This window comes from Salmo salar, chromosome 16 (genome assembly GCF_965601325.2).
Source record: "Salmo salar chromosome 16, fSalSal1, whole genome shotgun sequence".
Taxonomy (NCBI): Eukaryota; Metazoa; Chordata; class Actinopteri; order Salmoniformes; family Salmonidae; genus Salmo; species Salmo salar.
The window spans coordinates 53,940,954-53,959,078 of NC_138306.1; the positions used below are offsets into that span (position 1 = coordinate 53,940,954).

The following is an 18,125-nucleotide window of genomic DNA, read 5'->3' on the forward strand; positions in this document are numbered from 1 at the left end:
ACATATATAAGAGAAGAGGCCTGTCCAGGATTGGTGTGTGTGTATGTTCATCTGAGCTGGATTTGACCTTGTGTGTGTGTGTGTGTGTGTGTGTGTGTGTGTGTGTGTGTGTGTGTGTGTGTGTGTGTGTGTGTGTGTGTGTGTGTGTGTGTGTGTGTGTGTGTGTGTGTGTGTGTGTGTGTGTGTGTGTGTGTGTGTGTGTTCGTCTGAGCTGGATTTGACCTTGTGTGTGTGTGTGTGTGTGTGTGTGTGTGTGTGTGTGGGTGTGTGTGTGTGTGTGTGTGTGTGTGTGTGTGTGTGTGTGTGTGTGTGTGTGTGAGTGCATATGTGTGTGTGAGTGCATATGTGTGTGTGAGTGCATATGTGTGTGTGAGTGTATATGTGTGTGTGAGTGCATATATGTTGTGTGTGTGTGTGTGTGTGTGTGTGCTTGTTAACCCGTCTCACACACAATCGGCCTTGGACTGACTGGTGCCTTTATCTCACATCGATCTCTTCATTCGGGTGATCAGAATTCTACCAAGCATCTCTTCAACAAAAGTCTTTAAAGGATGTCTATACATCCAAATGCCGGTCTCAATCTGATTCAAAATGCTCTATATATCCTCAGATATACTTGGATTGTGTAATACTCATCTAAACTAGAGAATTGATTGTCAAGCCATATGGGAAGGGAAAGGCTGGAGTGACACTAACTACTGCATATTAACTCTCTACCTTGTAAAATGTGCACATACAGTACGAAAAAAACATAAATGGAATCAAGCAGTTCTACCAATGTGATATCTATTTGTATCCTGCAGTAGCTGTATAACATGTGATATATATTTGTATCCTGCAGTAGCTGTATAACATGTTATATCTATTTGTATCCTGCAGTAGCTGTATAACATGTTATATCTATTTGTATCCTGCAGTAGCTGTATAACATGTGATATCTATTTGTATCCTGCAGTAGCTGTATAACATGTTATATCTATTTGTATCCTGCAGTAGCTGTATAACATGTTATATCTATTTGTATCCTGCAGTAGCTGTATAACATGTTATATCTATTTGTATCCTGCAGTAGCTGTATAACATGTGATATCTATTTGTATCCTGCAGTAGCTGTATAACATGTTATATCTATTTGTATCCTGCAGTAGCTGTATAACATGTTATATCTATTTGTATCCTGCAGTAGCTGTATAACATGTGATATCTATTTGTATCCTGCAGTAGCTGTATAACATGTTATATCTATTTGTATCCTGCAGTAGCTGTATAACATGTGATATATATTTGTATCCTGCAGTAGCTGTATAACATGTGATATATATTTGTATCCTGCAGTAGTTGTATAACATGTTATATCGATTTGTATACCTGCAGTAGTTGTATAACATGTGATATCTATTTGTATACCTGCAGTAGTTGTATAACATGTGATATCTATTTATATACCTACAGTAGCTGTATAACATGTGATATCTATTTGTATCCTGCAGTAGCTGTATAACATGTGATATCTATTTGTATCCTGCAGTAGCTGTATAATATTTGTGATGTGAAGCTGATAAAAAAGTGTACTCCACTTGATTGGTAATTGGGGCAAGGGATGGTCCCCTATCTATGTCAACACACTGACCCATAGTAGGACTAACTTGTACTTCTGTATGTATCAATTAGAATGTATCAGGTAGAATGTATCAGGTAGAATGTATCAGGTAGAATGTATCAGGTAGAATGTATTAGGTAGAATGTATAAGGTAGCATGTATCAGGTAGCATGTATCAGGTAGAATGTATCAGGTAGAATGTATCAGGGAGCATGTATCAGGGAGCATGTATCAGGTAGAATGTATCAGGTAGAATGTATCAGGTAGAATGTATCAGGGAGCATGTATCAGGTAGAATGTATCAGGTAGAATGTATCAGGTAGCATTATCAGGTAGAATGTATCAGGTAGAATGTATCAGGTAGAATGTATCAGGTAACATGTATCAGGTAGAATGTATCAGGTAGAATGTATCAGGTAGCATGTATCAGGTAGAATGTATCAGGTAGAATGTATCAGGTAGAATGTATCAGGTAGAATGTATCAGGTAGCATGTTTCAGGTAGCATGTATCAGGTAGAAGCATCAGGTAGAATGTATCAGGTAGAATGTATCAGGTAGAATGTATCAGGTAGAATGTATCAGGTAGAATGTATCAGGTAGAATGTATCAGGTAGCATGTGTCAGTGCTATTGCTGACATTAAAGAGTGTTTCACCTTATGTTGTTTTCTGTATTCACACAGAACGGCATGGGAGTAGTTTCATGCCTCATTTCATTAACTCCCTATTAATAGGCTCCTTAGATGGAGTAGATCACACACACACACACACACACACACACACACACACACACACACACACACACACACACACACACACACACACACACACACACACACACACACACACACACACACACACACACACACACACACACACACACACACACACACACACTCCCCTCGACTGTGGGATGATATTAATCAGATCCCTTCTAATCTCCTGGCTTTAGTGTTTGTTTCCACCCCCCAGCCCCCCCCCCCCCCCCTCCCCCACCCATCCACCCAGCCTCCCCTCTCACCCCTCCCCCCTCCCACCCACCCACACACCCAGCCTCCCCTCTCACCCCTCCCACCACTCTGCCACAAACACCGAAAAACACAAGGGCCCCTGCTCCTTTGTTTAGCGGGAGGTGGGAGAAGTTAAGCCCTTTTCCAGGTGGGACTGAGAGGGGTCGATGAGGAGGGGGAGGAGGAGAGGTGAAGGGGTGAGAAGGAGAGGTGGAGGGGTGAGAAGTTGGCTCTGAGGTTGTGTTGAGATCAGATGTGAAAATTCAACTGATATGGTAATATGTGTTTGACGAACAGCCAAGTACATAACAATTCCGTCAATCATTCCTGATAGAAAGCATCAGGCCTAGAAGTCCGTGTCTGATTGAGGGAACCAGTGTCCACAGTAGGCTAGGCGGAGCATATCACATGGTCTTGAAATAATGGTAAACTACCGGAGTGAAAAGGTGCAAGTTACGAAGGGGAAACGGTGAGAAAAGTCCCATGGTTGACCAACAAACACACACACACACACACACACACACAGAATATTTAACCTGCTTTCTTAGGTATGTGTGTGTGTGTGTGTGTGTGTGTGTGTGTGTGTGTGTGTGTGTGTGTGTTTGCCTGTTCTCTCTGTTCCCCTACCTCACCTCTCACCCCCACACACTTTTATTCCATTCCCCTCAATGTCCTCCCCCAGCGCAGCCTCCCTCCTCCCCCACCGCAGCCTCTACCCCCTGTAACTCACCCAAGCTGAGCAACCCTCCCAACCTCTTCTCTCCCTCACCCAGCCCCCCAGCCTCCCTCTCTCTGGTAGTCAGACACCCCTCCTCCTCTCCCCACCCCCCTACTCACCCAAGCTGAAGAGAACCAGGAACTTGAGGCAGACGAACTCCCTCTGGTCCAGCTGCAGGGAGCGCAGCTTGCCCACCAGCTCCTGAGCATGGCTCATCAGGTTGTTTAGAGTAGCTCCGGCTTGGGAGGCAATTACAGAATAATCCACCTGCAGGAGAGGGGGAATGGGAGAGGGCACACACAAACACACACACAAACATTTCATTGTCTAATTTATTTCCTCTACGGAATGACAGGAGCAAACTTTGCACGTTACACTTCGATTTAGTAAATATCGTCCAAGCAGTACCCTAATAGCATGTTGTTGCCCAAGCAGTACCCTAATAGCATGTTGGGTAATGGCGTGTGTATATAGATTGTGTATAGGCTTGTCTCCCACATGAAGCGTCTCTTTGTGCCAGACTGGCTTCAAATAACTTCTGGTTCTTTTTTCCCAATTTTTTCTGTATTGATTTATTTGTATATGTTAAGTATGCATGTAGTGTGTGTGTGTGTGTGTGTGTGTGTGTGTGTGTGTGTGTGTGTGTGTGTGTGTGTGTGTGTGTGTGTGTGTACAGGATGTATGTATGTATATTATTGTACTGCTCTAGGGATGTATATATATTATTGTACTGCTTCTAGGGATGTATATATATTACTGTACTGCTCTAGGGATGTATATACAGTATATATTATTGTACTGCTCTAGGGATGTATATATATTATTGTACTGCTCTAGGGATGTATATACAGTATATATTATTGTACTGCTCTAGGGATGTATATACAGTATATATTATTGTATTGCTCTAGGGATGTATATATATTATTGTACTGCTCTAGGGATGTATATATATTATTGTACTGCTCTAGGGATGTATATACAGTATATATTATTGTACTGCTCTAGGGATGTATATACAGTATATATTATTGTACTGCTCTAGGGATGTATATATCTTATTGTACTGCTCTAGGGATGTATATACAGTATATATTATTGTACTGCTTCTAGGGATGTATATATATTATTGTACTGCTCTAGGGATGTATATACAGTATATATTATTGTACTGCTCTAGGGATGTATATACAGTATATATTATTGTACTGCTTCTAGGATGTATATATATTATTGTACTGCTCTAGGGATGTATATACAGTATATATTATTGTACTGCTTCTAGGGATGTATATATATATTATTGTACTGCTCTAGGGATGTATATATATTATTGTACTGCTCTAGGGATGTATATTATTACTGTTTTGCTCTAGGGATGTATATACAGTATATATTATTGTACTGCTCTAGGGATGTATATACAGTATATATTATTGTACTGCTTCTAGGGATGTATATATATATTATTGTACTGCTCTAGGGATGTATATACAGTATATATTATTGTACTGCTTCTAGGGATGTATATATATTATTGTACTGCTCTAGGGATGTATATACAGTATATATTATTGTACTGCTCTAGGGATGTATATACAGTATGTATTATTGTACTGCTCTAGGGATGTATATATATTATTGTACTGCTCTAGGGATGTTTATATATTACTGTACTGCTCTAGGGATGTATATACAGTATATATTATTGTACTGCTCTAGGGATGTATATACAGTATATATTATTGTACTGCTATATGCTACTGTAAGTCGCTCTGGATAAGAGCGTCTGCTAAATGACTAAAATGTAATGTAAATGTATATACAGTATATATTATTGTACTGCTCTAGGGATGTATATATATATTATTGTACTGCTCTAGGGATGTATATACAGTATATATTATTGTACTGCTCTAGGGATGTATATACAGTATATATTACTGTACTGCTCTAGGGATGTATATACAGTATATATTATTGTACTGCTCTAGGGATGTATATACAGTATATATTACTGTACTGCTCTAGGGATGTATATACAGTATATATTATTGTACTGCTCTAGGGATGTATATACAGTATATATTATTGTACTGCTCTAGGGATGTATATACAGTATATATTATTGTACTGCTCTAGGGATGTATATACAGTATATATTATTGTACTGCTCTAGGGATGTATATATATTATTGTACTGCTCTAGGGATGTATATATATTATTGTACTGCTCTAGGGATGTATATACAGTATATATTATTGTACTGCTCTAGGGATGTATATACAGTATATATTATTGTACTGCTCTAGGGATGTATATATATTATTGTACTGCTCTAGGGATGTATATACAGTATATATTATTGTACTGCTCTAGGGATGTATATACAGTATATATTATTGTACTGCTCTAGGGATGTATATACAGTATATATTATTGTACTGCTCTAGGGATGTATATATATTATTGTACTGCTCTAGGGATGTATATATATGTTATTGTACTGCTCTAGGGATGTATATATATTATTTTACTGCTCTAGGGATGTATATACAGTATATATTATTGTACTGCTCTAGGGATGTATATACAGTATATATTATTGTACTGCTCTAGGGATGTATATACAGTATATATTATTGTACTGCTCTAGGGATGTATATATATATTATTGTACTGCTCTAGGGATGTATATACAGTATATATTATTGTACTGCTCTAGGGATGTATATACAGTATATATTATTGTACTGCTCTAGGGATGTATATACAGTATATATTATTGTACTGCTCTAGGGATGTATATACAGTATATATTATTGTACTGCTCCAGGGATGTATATACAGTATATATTATTGTACTGCTCGAGGGATGTATATACAGTATATATTATTGTACTGCTCTAGGGATGTATATACAGTATATATTATTGTACTGCTCCAGGGATGTGTATACAGTATATATTATTGTACTGCTCCAGGGATGTATATACAGTATATATTATTGTACTGCTCTAGGGATGTATATACAGTATATATTATTGTACTGCTCTAGGGATGTATATACAGTATATATTATTGTACTGCTCTAGGGATGTATATACAGTATATATTAGTGTACTGCTCTAGGGATGTATATACAGTATATATTATTGTACTGCTCTAGGGATGTATATACAGTATATATTATTGTACTGCTCCAGGGATGTATATACAGTATATATTATTGTACTGCTCTAGGGATGTATATACAGTATATATTATTGTACTGCTCTAGGGATGTATATACAGTATATATTATTGTACTGCTCTAGGGATGTATATACAGTATATATTATTGTACTGCTCTAGGGATGCATATATATATTATTGTACTGCTCCAGGGATGTATATACAGTATATATTATTGTACTGCTCTAGGGATGTATATACAGTATATATTATTGTACTGCTCCAGGGATGTATATACAGTATATATTATTGTACTGCTCTAGGGATGTATATACAGTATATATTATTGTACTGCTCTAGGGATGTATATACAGTATATATTATTGTACTGCTTCTAGGGATGTATATATATTATTGTACTGCTCTAGGGATGTATATACAGTATATATTATTGTACTGCTCTAGGGATGTATATACAGTATATATTATTGTACTGCTCTAGGGATGTATATACAGTATATATTATTGTACTGCTCTAGGGATGTATATACAGTATATATTATTGTACTGCTCCAGGGATGTATATACAGTATATATTATTGTACTGCTCTAGGGATGTATATATATTATTGTACTGCTCTAGGGATGTATATACAGTATATATTATTGTACTGCTCTAGGGATGTATATACAGTATATATTATTGTACTGCTCTAGGGATATATATATATTATTGTACTGCTCCAGGGTTGTATATACAGTATATATTATTGTACTGCTCTAGGGATGTATATACAGTATATATTATTGTACTGCTCTAGGGATGTATATACAGTATATATTATTGTACTGCTCTAGGGATGTATATACAGTATATATTATTGTACTGCTCTAGGGATGTATATATATTATTGTACTGCTCTAGGGATGTATATATATTATTGTACTGCTCTAGGGATGTATATACAGTATATATTATTGTACTGCTCTAGGGATGTATATACAGTATATATTATTGTACTGCTCTAGGGATGTATATACAGTATATATTATTGTACTGCTCCAGGGATGTATATACAGTATATATTATTGTACTGCTCTAGGGATGTATATACAGTATATATTATTGTACTGCTCTAGGGATGTATATACAGTATTTATTATTGTACTGCTCTAGGGATGTATATACAGTATATATTATTGTACTGCTCTAGGGATGTATATACAGTATATATTATTGTACTGCTCCAGGGTTGTATATACAGTATATATTATTGTACTGCTCTAGGGATGTATATACAGTATATATTATTGTACTGCTCTAGGGATGTATATATATTATTGTACTGCTCTAGGGATGTATATACAGTATATATTATTGTACTGCTCTAGGGATGTATATACAGTATATATTATTGTACTGCTCTAGGGATGTATATACAGTATATATTATTGTACTGCTCCAGGGATGTATATATATTATTGTACTGCTCTAGGGATGTATATACAGTATATATTATTGTACTGCTCTAGGGATGTATATACAGTATATATTATTGTACTGCTCTAGGGATGTATATACAGTATATATTATTGTACTGCTCTAGGGATGTATATACAGTATATATTATTGTACTGCTCCATGGTTGTCATTTACTATTATGTATTGATTTTGATGTTTATTTTTTCACTCTTTATGCAATGCAGAGAACACCGGAAGAAGAATGGTCATTTCATTACCACAGTGAATTATTGTAATGTTTGTTTGTGTCAATTAATCCCATAAGGGATGGGTTGCCAATTGACGATTTGATACTAAAATAAAATGCAATTCATTCATTCATTCATACAATGACGTACAATAGGTGGCTGGTCCAGCTAGTGGTTGATCTCACACTACGCACTCCTATGCAGTGTATACTGAAGTTGAGGTGAGAAACATGTGTTGTGTGGATGAATGAACATTTGTAAGTCTCTCTGGATAAGAGCGTCTGCTAAATGACTTAAATGTAAATGTAAATCTAGACCGGTTTTGGAAAGTAAAAACAATTGGATTTTCTCAATTGGCATCTTCTACTTGACAGACAGCTCAGGTGATGTCCTTAGTATGATGTCAGATGATGTCCTTACTATGATGTCAGACTATGTCCTTACTATGATGTCATAAGATGTCCTTACTATGATGTCAGATGATGTCCTTACTATGATGTCAGATGTCCTTACTATGATGTCAGATGTCCTTGCTATGATGTCAGATGATGTCCTTACTATGATGTCAGATGTCCTTGCTATGATGTCATAAGATGTCCTTACTATGATGTCAGATGATGTCCTTACTATGATGTCTGAAGATGTCCTTACTATGCCTTCTGTACATGTGGTGTCTACCATGCTGTGTTGTCATGTGCGGCAGGTAGCCTAGTGGTTAGAGCGTTGGACTAGTAACTGAAAGGTTGCAAGATCAAATCCCAGAGCTGACAAGGTAAAAATCAGTCCTTCTGCCCCTGAACAAGGCAGTTAACCCATGGTTCCTAGACTGTCATTGAAAATAAGATTTTGCCTGGTTAAATAAAAAAATGTGTTGCGGCCGTGCTATGTTGTTGTCTTAGGTCTCTCGTTGTGTTGTCTATCTTGTCGTGAAGTGTGCTTTGGCCTATATTTCTATTTCTTTTATTTGTATTTTTAATCCCAGCCCCCATGGTACTCAGTGATGTGTTGTTTTGAATTTGCCCCAAACAAAATACTTTGTATTCAAGACATAAAGTACATTTCTTTGACACATTTTTTGCAGTATTACTTTAGTGCCTTGGTGCAAACAGGATGCATGTTTTGGAATATTTTTTATTCTGTACAGGCTTCCTTCTTTTCCCTCTGTCAATAAGGTTAGTATTGTGGAGTAACTACACTGTTGGTTATCCATCCTCAGTTTTCTCCTATCACAGCCATTCAACTGTGAAACTGTTTTAAAGTTGCTATTGGTCTGATGTTGAAATCATCTGAGTTACTGTAGGAAGGGCGTCTGTGTCTTTGTAGTGACTTTACCAATCTACAAATAGGTGTCCTTCTTTGCGAGGCATTGGAAAACCTCTTTGTGGTTTAATCTGTGTTTGAAATTCACCGCTCGACTGAGGGACCTTACAGATAATTGTATGTGTTGGGATACAGAGATGAGGTAGTCATTCAAAAATCATGTTAAACACTATTATTTCACACATATTGAGTTCAATGCAACTTATTATGTGACTTGTTAAGCAAATTTTTACTCTTGAACTTATTTAGGCTTACCATAACAAATGGGTTGAATACTTATTGACTCAAGATATTTCAGCTTTTAATTTGTTATTTATCAGTAAAAATGTCTAAATACATAATTCCACTTTGACATTATGGGGTATTGTGTGTAGGCCAGTAAAAAAAAGAAAAATGTAATAAATTTTAAATTCAGGCTGTAACACAACAAAATGTGGAAAAGTTCAAAGGGTGTGAACACTTTCTGAAGACACTGTATGTATCTTAGATATAGGTTTTACATACAAACTTTACATGTCGGCACTCACATAGGCTTAGCAAAAATAACATGGTTGTTGTGGTAGAATGTTTATTTTGATTGGTGATTTTCTACATTTGTCAAAGTCCCATCAGGTAACCTGATTTCAGATGTGTCCGTATGAACAGGATTATTAGGGAAATCGGTATTCTTGTAAAGCATGCAAACTTTTTAAACTAACTATTATATTAATCTGACTGGAGAGAGTGGGAGAAAAAGGAGAGACAGAGAGGGAGAAAGAGAGAGACGGAGAGAGACGAGAGAGGAGAGCGAGACAGACAGAGAGAGAGAGACAGAGACAGAAAGAGAGAGAGAGAGAGACAGAGAGAGGAGAGAGACGGAGAGAGGAGAGAGAGAGACGAGAGACAGAGAGACGAGAGACAGAGAGACGAGAGCGAGAGAGAGACAGAAAGAGGCAGAGAGAGAGAGAGAGCGCATGTTCACCTCTCTCCTTCCCCCTCCTCTCCCCTCCCTATCTCCAGCTCCCTCTTCTCCCCTCCTCTGCGTCTGGATGCGGAGGTCGGGGAGAGAGGGACGAGGGGTGAGGGGGCGAGGGGTGAGAGTGTGTGAGCCCCCCTTGGAGGTCCCCCAGGCCCGCCACTCCTCATGGTCTGGCCCCGGTGCTGGCCCCGTGGCACACCGCAAGCCCTTTCAGGTGCACTTAATATCTGCAGCAGCAGCAAATTTGTCTGGGAGGCAAGTCTATAGCTGCCACTCACAGTAGTCTGAACATATTACATTTTAATATTTATTGACAAACATTAGCATAATTGACTGCGCCATGGTTTCTTGGGGAAGGTAGACGGCTGAGGGAGGGGTAGGGATAGGGCTATTCCTCTGGGAAGGTAGACAGGCTGAGGGAGGGGAGAGAATAGGGCTATTCCTCTGGGAAGGTAGACAGGCTGAGAGAGGGGAGAGAATAGGGCTGCCCCTTAAACTCAGGAAGGTAGACAGGCTGAGGGAGGGGAGAGAATAGGGCTGCCCCTTAAGCTCAGGAAGGTAGACAGGCTGAGGGAGGGGAGAGAATAGGGCTGCCCCTTAAGCTCAGGAAGGTAGATGGCTGAGGGAGGGGTCCTTGCGAGGCACATTAATTAAATATGATGAGTAGAATGTTTAAAATCATCAGGCTGGGAGGATTCCGAGATGCACGCCAGCTTTTTTCCTCACGTTCTCTGTCTCTCTCTCTCTCTGTCTCTGTCTCTCCATCTCTCCATCTCTCCATCTCTCCCTCTCTCTATCTCTCTCTGTCTCTCTCCTGTCTCTCTCTCTCTGTCTTTCTCTCTCTATCTCTCCATCTCTCTCTCTCTGTCTCTCCATCTCTCTCTCTCTGTCTCTCCATCTCTCCATCACTCCATCTCTCTCTCTATCTCTCCATCTCTCTCTCTCTCTCTCTCTCCACCTCTCCCTCTCTCTGTCTCTCCATCTCTCCATCTGTCTCTCCATCTCGCCCTCTCTCTCTCTCTCTCCTGTCTCTCCCTCTCCCTCCTGTCACTCTCTCACTCTCTCTCTCTCACTCTCTCTCAGAAAATCTCTTTTCTCCTCTCTTTCTCCATCTCTCTCTCTCCCCCTCTTCATCTCCCTCATTTCTTTTTTGAGGTGGTGGAAATGATGAGTCAGTGAAAAGTCAACCCCCCCTCCATCCTAATATGTCAATCAATTTATAGAAAACCAACTGTGCATGAAATAACTTCAATGAAGGATTGGGCTCTTGATGGCAATGCCTTGGGTTATGGCTTCCTAGCCTTAAGTAAAAACTATTTTTGTGACAAATTTGATTTGTCACATGCCCCAAATACAACGGATGTAGACTTTACCGTAAACAGCTTGCTGTTTGAGGTAGATGGGTACATGAAGGCAGGGTAAAGTGACTAGGCATCAGGATAGATAATAATAAGGTATTTGAGGTAGATATGTACATGAAGGCAGGGTAAAGTGACTAGGCATCAGGATAGATAATAATAAGGTATTTGAGGTAGATATGTACATGAAGGCAGGGTAAAGTGACTAGGCATCAGGATAGATAATAATAAGGTATTTGAGGTAGATATGTACATGAAGGCAGGGTAAAGTGACTAGTCATCAGGATAGATGATAATAAGGTATTTGAGGTAGATATGTACATGAAGGCAGGGTAAAGTGACTAGACATCAGGATAGATAATAATAAGGTATTAGAGGTAGATATGTACATGAAGGCAGGGTAAAGTGACTAGACATCAGGATAGATAATAATAAGGTATTTGAGGTAGATATGTACATGAAGGCAGGGTAAAGTGACTAGACATCAGGATAGATAATAATGAGGTATTTGAGGTAGATATGTACATGAAGGCAGGGTAGAGTGACTAGGCATCAGGATAGATAATAATAAGGTATTTGAGGTAGATATGTACATGAAGGCAGGGTAAAGTGACTAGGCATCAGGATAGATAATAATAAGGTATTTGAGGTAGATATGTACATGAAGGCAGGATAAAGTGACTAGACATCAGGATAGATAATAATAAGGTATTTGAGGTAGATATGTACATGAAGGCAGGGTAAAGTGACTAGACATCAGGATAGATAATAATAAGGTATTTGAGGTAGATATGTACATGAAGGCAGGGTAGAGTGACTAGGCATCAGGATAGATAATAAGGTATTTGAGGTAGATATGTACATGAAGGCAGGGTAAAGTGACTAGTCATCAGGATAGATAATAATAAGGTATTTGAGGTAGATATGTACATGAAGGCAGGGTAAAGTGACTAGGCATCAGGATAGATAATAATAAGGTATTTGAGGTAGATATGTACATGAAGGCAGGGTAAAGTGACTAGGCATCAGGATAGATAATAATAAGTGTAAAATAAAGAACAGAGTAGCAACAGCAAATGATGAGTGTGAACGTGTGTTGTGTGTGTGTGTGTGTCGTTATGCGTGTGTGTATTGTGTGTATGTGTATGTGTGTATGTGTGTGTGTGTGTGTCGTTATGCGTGTGTGTGTTGTGTGTGTGTGTGTGTGTGTGTGTGTGTGTGTGTGTGTGTGTGTGTGTGTGTGTGTGTGTGTGTGTGTGTGTGTGTGTGTGTGTGTGTGTGTGTGTGTGTGTGTGTGTGTGTGTGTGTGCATATGTAGTGAATGTGTGTGGGCTTTGTGTGAGAGTGTCAGTGTAGTGTTTGTGTGAGTGAGTGTGTATGTAATGTGTGTTTATACGGTATATACAGTATAGTATTGTGAGTATGCATAGAGTCAGTGCATTTAATGAACTATTTAGCAGTCTTATGGCTTAGGAGTAGAAGCCTGTAGGTTCCAGAGCAGATGCTTCGGCACCATTTGTCAGACGGTAGCAGAGTGAACCGTCTATGGATTGGGTGGCTACATAGATGGATCAGGTAAACAATAAGGTCAACCTAGCATTATTATTTCAACAGAGGCAACCAGAATGGATATGGGAGCAAAATGACAAATTAGGGTGAAAAAAGTAAATCATGTAGGTAAGATGGCTAACAGAATTGGGTGGCTGATATGGCTCAGCTTGTGAAAGTATTCACCCCCCTTGGCATTTTTCAATAATTTATTTTTGCATTACAACTTGGAATTTTATTTACACAACATGCCTACCACTTTGAAGATGCAACATATTTAATTTGTGAAACGAACAAGAAATAAGACAAAAAAAGTGAAAACTTGAGCGTGCATAACTATTCACCCTCCCAAAGTCAATACTTTGTAGAGCCACCTTTTGCAGCAATTACAGCTGCAAGTCTCTTGGGGTATGTCTCTATAAGCTTGGCACATCTAGCCACTGGGATTTTTGCCCATTCTTCAAGGTAAAACTGCTCCAGCTCCTTCAAGTTGGATGGGTTCCACTGGTGTAGCAATCTTTAAGTCATACCACAGATTCTCAATTGGATGAGGTCTGGGCTTTGACTAGGCCATTCCAAGACATTCAAATGTTTCCCCTTAAACCATTCGAGTGTTGCTTTAGCAGTATGCTTAGGGTCATTGTCTTGCTGGAAGTTGAACCTCTGTCCCAGTCTCAAATCTCTGGAAGACTGAAACCGGTTTCCCTCAAGAATTTCCCTGTATTTAGAGCCATCCATCATTCCTTCAATTCTGACCAGTTTCCCAGTCCCTGCCGATGAAACACATCCCCACAGCATGATGCTGCCACCACCATGCTTCACTGTGGGGATGGTGTTCTCGGGGTGATGAGAGGTGTTGGATTCAAATACCTTTGCAAGGCACTGTATAAAAAAAATGCCTTCAATTAATTGTGTAAGGGCTAGATTCAATCCATATTGTTGAAGTTCAGCACAATAGCGCAATTTAAAATTTAAAGGTAATTTCCGATTGAACTGACATATGCATAATTTACTGTGAATGCAGTCTCCGCTTACGCGAGAACATTGCCTTTAAATTTATATCCCGCTATAGTGCGGCTCTTCAGCGCTACGGATTGAATTTAGCATAAATTGTTCAGAAATTTGGATTAAAGTGTTTTACTTCAAAGAAGACAAGAGTTCCTTTAAAAAGGCAATGTTATTCAATAGTAGTGGAAATCTGCTGAATAAATGTGTTTGTTCAGAGAAGATTTTTTGAACAATATTTTCACATTTGCCTTTCATGTGCTAGTGCCATTGACATCAAGCAATATCAAAGACTTATCTTGCCGAGGAAATGACAAGACCATGCTTGTGCATTCATACCCTACTGAACTCAGCCAGTGTTTTCACATGACACCAGCAGTCACGTCTTGTGTTTGAACCAAAGACAGTTCAGTACAAGACAGACCAAAGAGCTGTACAAATTAGATTTGTGTGATTACATATAAGTTGCTATATCAGATTCCTCCGAAGGCCAATTTCTGACTAAGCTGACAGACAGGAGGGCAGTGAGGGAGGAAGGGACGGTGACATGTCCTGAAGCCTATGAATCGCTTGCATTTCTCTGCTAATCCCACAGTGGTGCACCGGGGCCATTCTGACAACTGCAGGCAAAGTGGCAGTTTCTACTATGGACACCATACTAGTGTGTGCTTTTGGTGGTGGTAGTGATGGTGGTGCTGGTGATAGTGGTGGTGATAGTGGTGGTGATAGTGGTGGTGATAGTTGTGGTGGTGATAATGGTGGTGGTTATAGTGGTGGTGGTGATAGTGGTGGTGATAGTGGTGGTAATAGTGGTGGTGGTGGTGGTTATAGTGGTGTTGGTTATAGTGGTGGTGGTGATAGCGGTGGTGGTGGTGATGGTGGTGCTGGTGATAGTGGTGGTGATAGTGGTGGTGATAGTGGTGGTGATAGTTGTGGTGGTGATAATGGTGGTGGTTATAGTGGTGGTGGTGATAGTGGTGGTGATAGTGGTGGTAATAGTGGTGGTGATAGTGGTGGTGGTGTTGGTTATAGTGGTGGTGGTGATAGCGGTGGTGGTGATAGCGGTGGTGGTGGTGATAGCGGTAGTGGTTATAGTGGTGTTGGTTATAGTGGTGGTGGTGATAGTGGTGGTGATAGCGGTGGTGGTGATAGTGGTGGTGGTGGTGATAGCGGTGGTGGTTATAGTGGTGGTGGTGGTGATAGTGGTGGTGGTTATAGTGGTGGTGGTGGTGATAGCGGTGGAGGTTATAGTGGTGGTGGTGGTGATAGTGGTGGTAATAGTGGTGGTGATAGTGGTGGTGGTGGTGATAGTGGTGGTAATAGTGGTGGTGATAGTGGTGGTGGTGGTGATAGTGGTGATGATAGCGGTGGTGGTGATAGTGGTGGTGATAGCGGTGGTGGTTATAGTGGTGGTGGTGATAGCGGTGGTGGTTATAGTGGTGGTGGTGATAGTGGTGGTGGTGATAGTGGTGGTGAAAGTGGTGGTGGTGATAGTGGTGGTTTTTCTGGATTTTTTTGTTGTTATTCTGTCTCTCACTGTTCAAATAAACCTACCATTAAAATTATAGACTGATCATTTCTTTGTCAGTGGGCAAACGTACAAAATCAGCAGGGGAACAAATACTTTTTTTCCTCACTGTAGATGTGCCAAGCTTATAGAGACATGCCCCAAGAGACTTGCAGCTGTAATTGCTGCAAAAGGTGGCTCTACAAAGTAATGACATTTTGGGGGGTGAATAGTTATGCACGCTCAAGTTTTCCGTTTTTTTGTCTTATTTCTTACTTGTTTCACAAATGAAATATGTTGCATCTTCAAAGTGGTAGGCATGTTGTGTAAATCAAATGATACAAACCCCCCAAAAATCTATTTTAATTCCAAGTTGTAAGGCAACAAAATAGGAGAAATGCCAAATCAAATCAATTTATATAGCCCTTCTTACATCAGCTGATATCTCAAAGTGCTGTACAGAAACCCAGCCTAAAACCCCAAACAGCAAGCAATGCATGTGTAGAAGCACGGTGGCTAGGAAAAACTCCCTAGAAAGGGGTTCAAGGGGGTGAATACTTTCGCAAGCCACTGTAGTGGTGATGATTCTAGTGGTGATGGTTATAGTGGTGGTGGTGATAGTGGTGATGTTAGTGGTGGTGGTGATTATTGTGGTGGTGGTAGTGGTGGTGTTAATGGTGGTGATTATTGTGGTGGTGATGTTAGTGGTGGTGGTGATTATTGTGGTAGTGGTGGTGTTAATGGTGGTGATTATTGTGGTGGTGGTGGTGGTGGTGGTGATTATTGTGGTGGTGGTGGTGGTGTTAGTGGTGGTGATGGCAGTGGTGGTGATGGCAGTGGTGGTAGTGGTGGTGGTGATTGTGGTGGTGATTATTGTGGTGGTGGTTATAGTGGTGGTGATTATTGTGGTGGTGGTGATTGTGGTGGTGATTATTGTGGTGGTGGTTATAGTGGCGGTGATTATTGTGGTGGTGGTTATAGTGGTGGCGATTATTGTGGTGGTGGTGATTATTGTGGTGGTGGTGATAGTGGTGGTGGTGATAGTGGTGGTGGTGATAGTGGTGGTGGTGAAGTTAGCGGTGGTGATTATTGTGGTGGTGGTGATAGTGGTGGTGGTGGTGATAGTGGGGGTGGTGATGATAGTGGTGGTGGTGATAGTGGGGGTGGTGATGATAGTGGTGGTGGTGATGATAGTGGTGGTGGTGATAGTGGTGGTGATAGTGGTGGTGGTGGTGATAGTGGTGGTGGTGATAGTGGTGGTGCTGGTCATAGTGGTAGTGCTGGTGTTAATTGTGGTAATGGTAGTGCTGTTGTTAGTGGTGTTGCTGGTTAAAGTGGTGGTGCTTGTTAAAGTGGTGATAGTGGTGGTGATAGTGGTAGTGCTGGCTAAAGTGGTGGTAATGGTGGTGGTGATGCTGGAGGTTGGCCCTAGCTTTAAAGCTGCTGTCCCCTGGTCTCATGGTGAATAGTGGTGGTGGTGATAGTGGTGGTGGTGGTGATAGCAGTGGTGGTTATAGTGGTGGTGGTGATAGTGGTGGTGATAGCGGTGGTGGTGATAGTGGTGGTTGTGATAGCGGTGGTGGTTATAGTGGTGGTGGTGGTGATAGTGGTGGTGATAGCGGTGGTGGTGAAGTTAGCGGTGGTGGTGATAGTGGTGGTGGTGATAGTGGTGGTGGTGAAGTTAGCGGTGGTGATAGTGGTGGTGATGATAGTGGTGGTGGTGATAGTGGTGGTGGTGGTGATAGTGGTGGTGGTTATAGTGGTGGTGGTGGTGATAGCGGTGGAGGTTATAGTGGTGGTGGTGGTGATAGTGGTGGTAATAGTGGTGGTGATAGTGGTGGTGGTGGTGATAGTGGTGGTAATAGTGGTGGTGATAGTGGTGGTGGTGGTGATAGTGGTGATGATAGCGGTGGTGGTGATAGTGGTGGTGATAGCGGTGGTGGTTATAGTGGTGGTGGTGATAGCGGTGGTGGTTATAGTGGTGGTGGTGATAGTGGTGGTGGTGATAGTGGTGGTGAAAGTGGTGGTGGTGATAGTGGTGGTTTTTCTGGATTTTTTTGTTGTTATTCTGTCTCTCACTGTTCAAATAAACCTACCATTAAAATTATAGACTGATCATTTCTTTGTCAGTGGGCAAACGTACAAAATCAGCAGGGGAACAAATACTTTTTTTCCTCACTGTAGATGTGCCAAGCTTATAGAGACATGCCCCAAGAG

At 40.4% G+C, this 18,125-nt stretch overlaps 1 protein-coding gene across 3 annotated transcripts in view; it reads right to left on the minus strand.

The window, feature by feature from the left end:
• Nucleotides 1-18,125, minus strand: part of LOC106574163 (nuclear receptor subfamily 5 group A member 2) — a 118,403-nt gene that overhangs the window by 27,369 nt on the left and 72,909 nt on the right. For all 3 annotated transcript variants that reach the window (XM_045697409.2, XM_014149826.3, XM_045697408.2), the window contains one exon: nucleotides 3,447-3,594. In XM_045697409.2, the coding sequence (XP_045553365.1) occupies nucleotides 3,447-3,594 (148 nt within the window). The remainder of the gene's footprint in view (nucleotides 1-3,446; nucleotides 3,595-18,125) is intronic.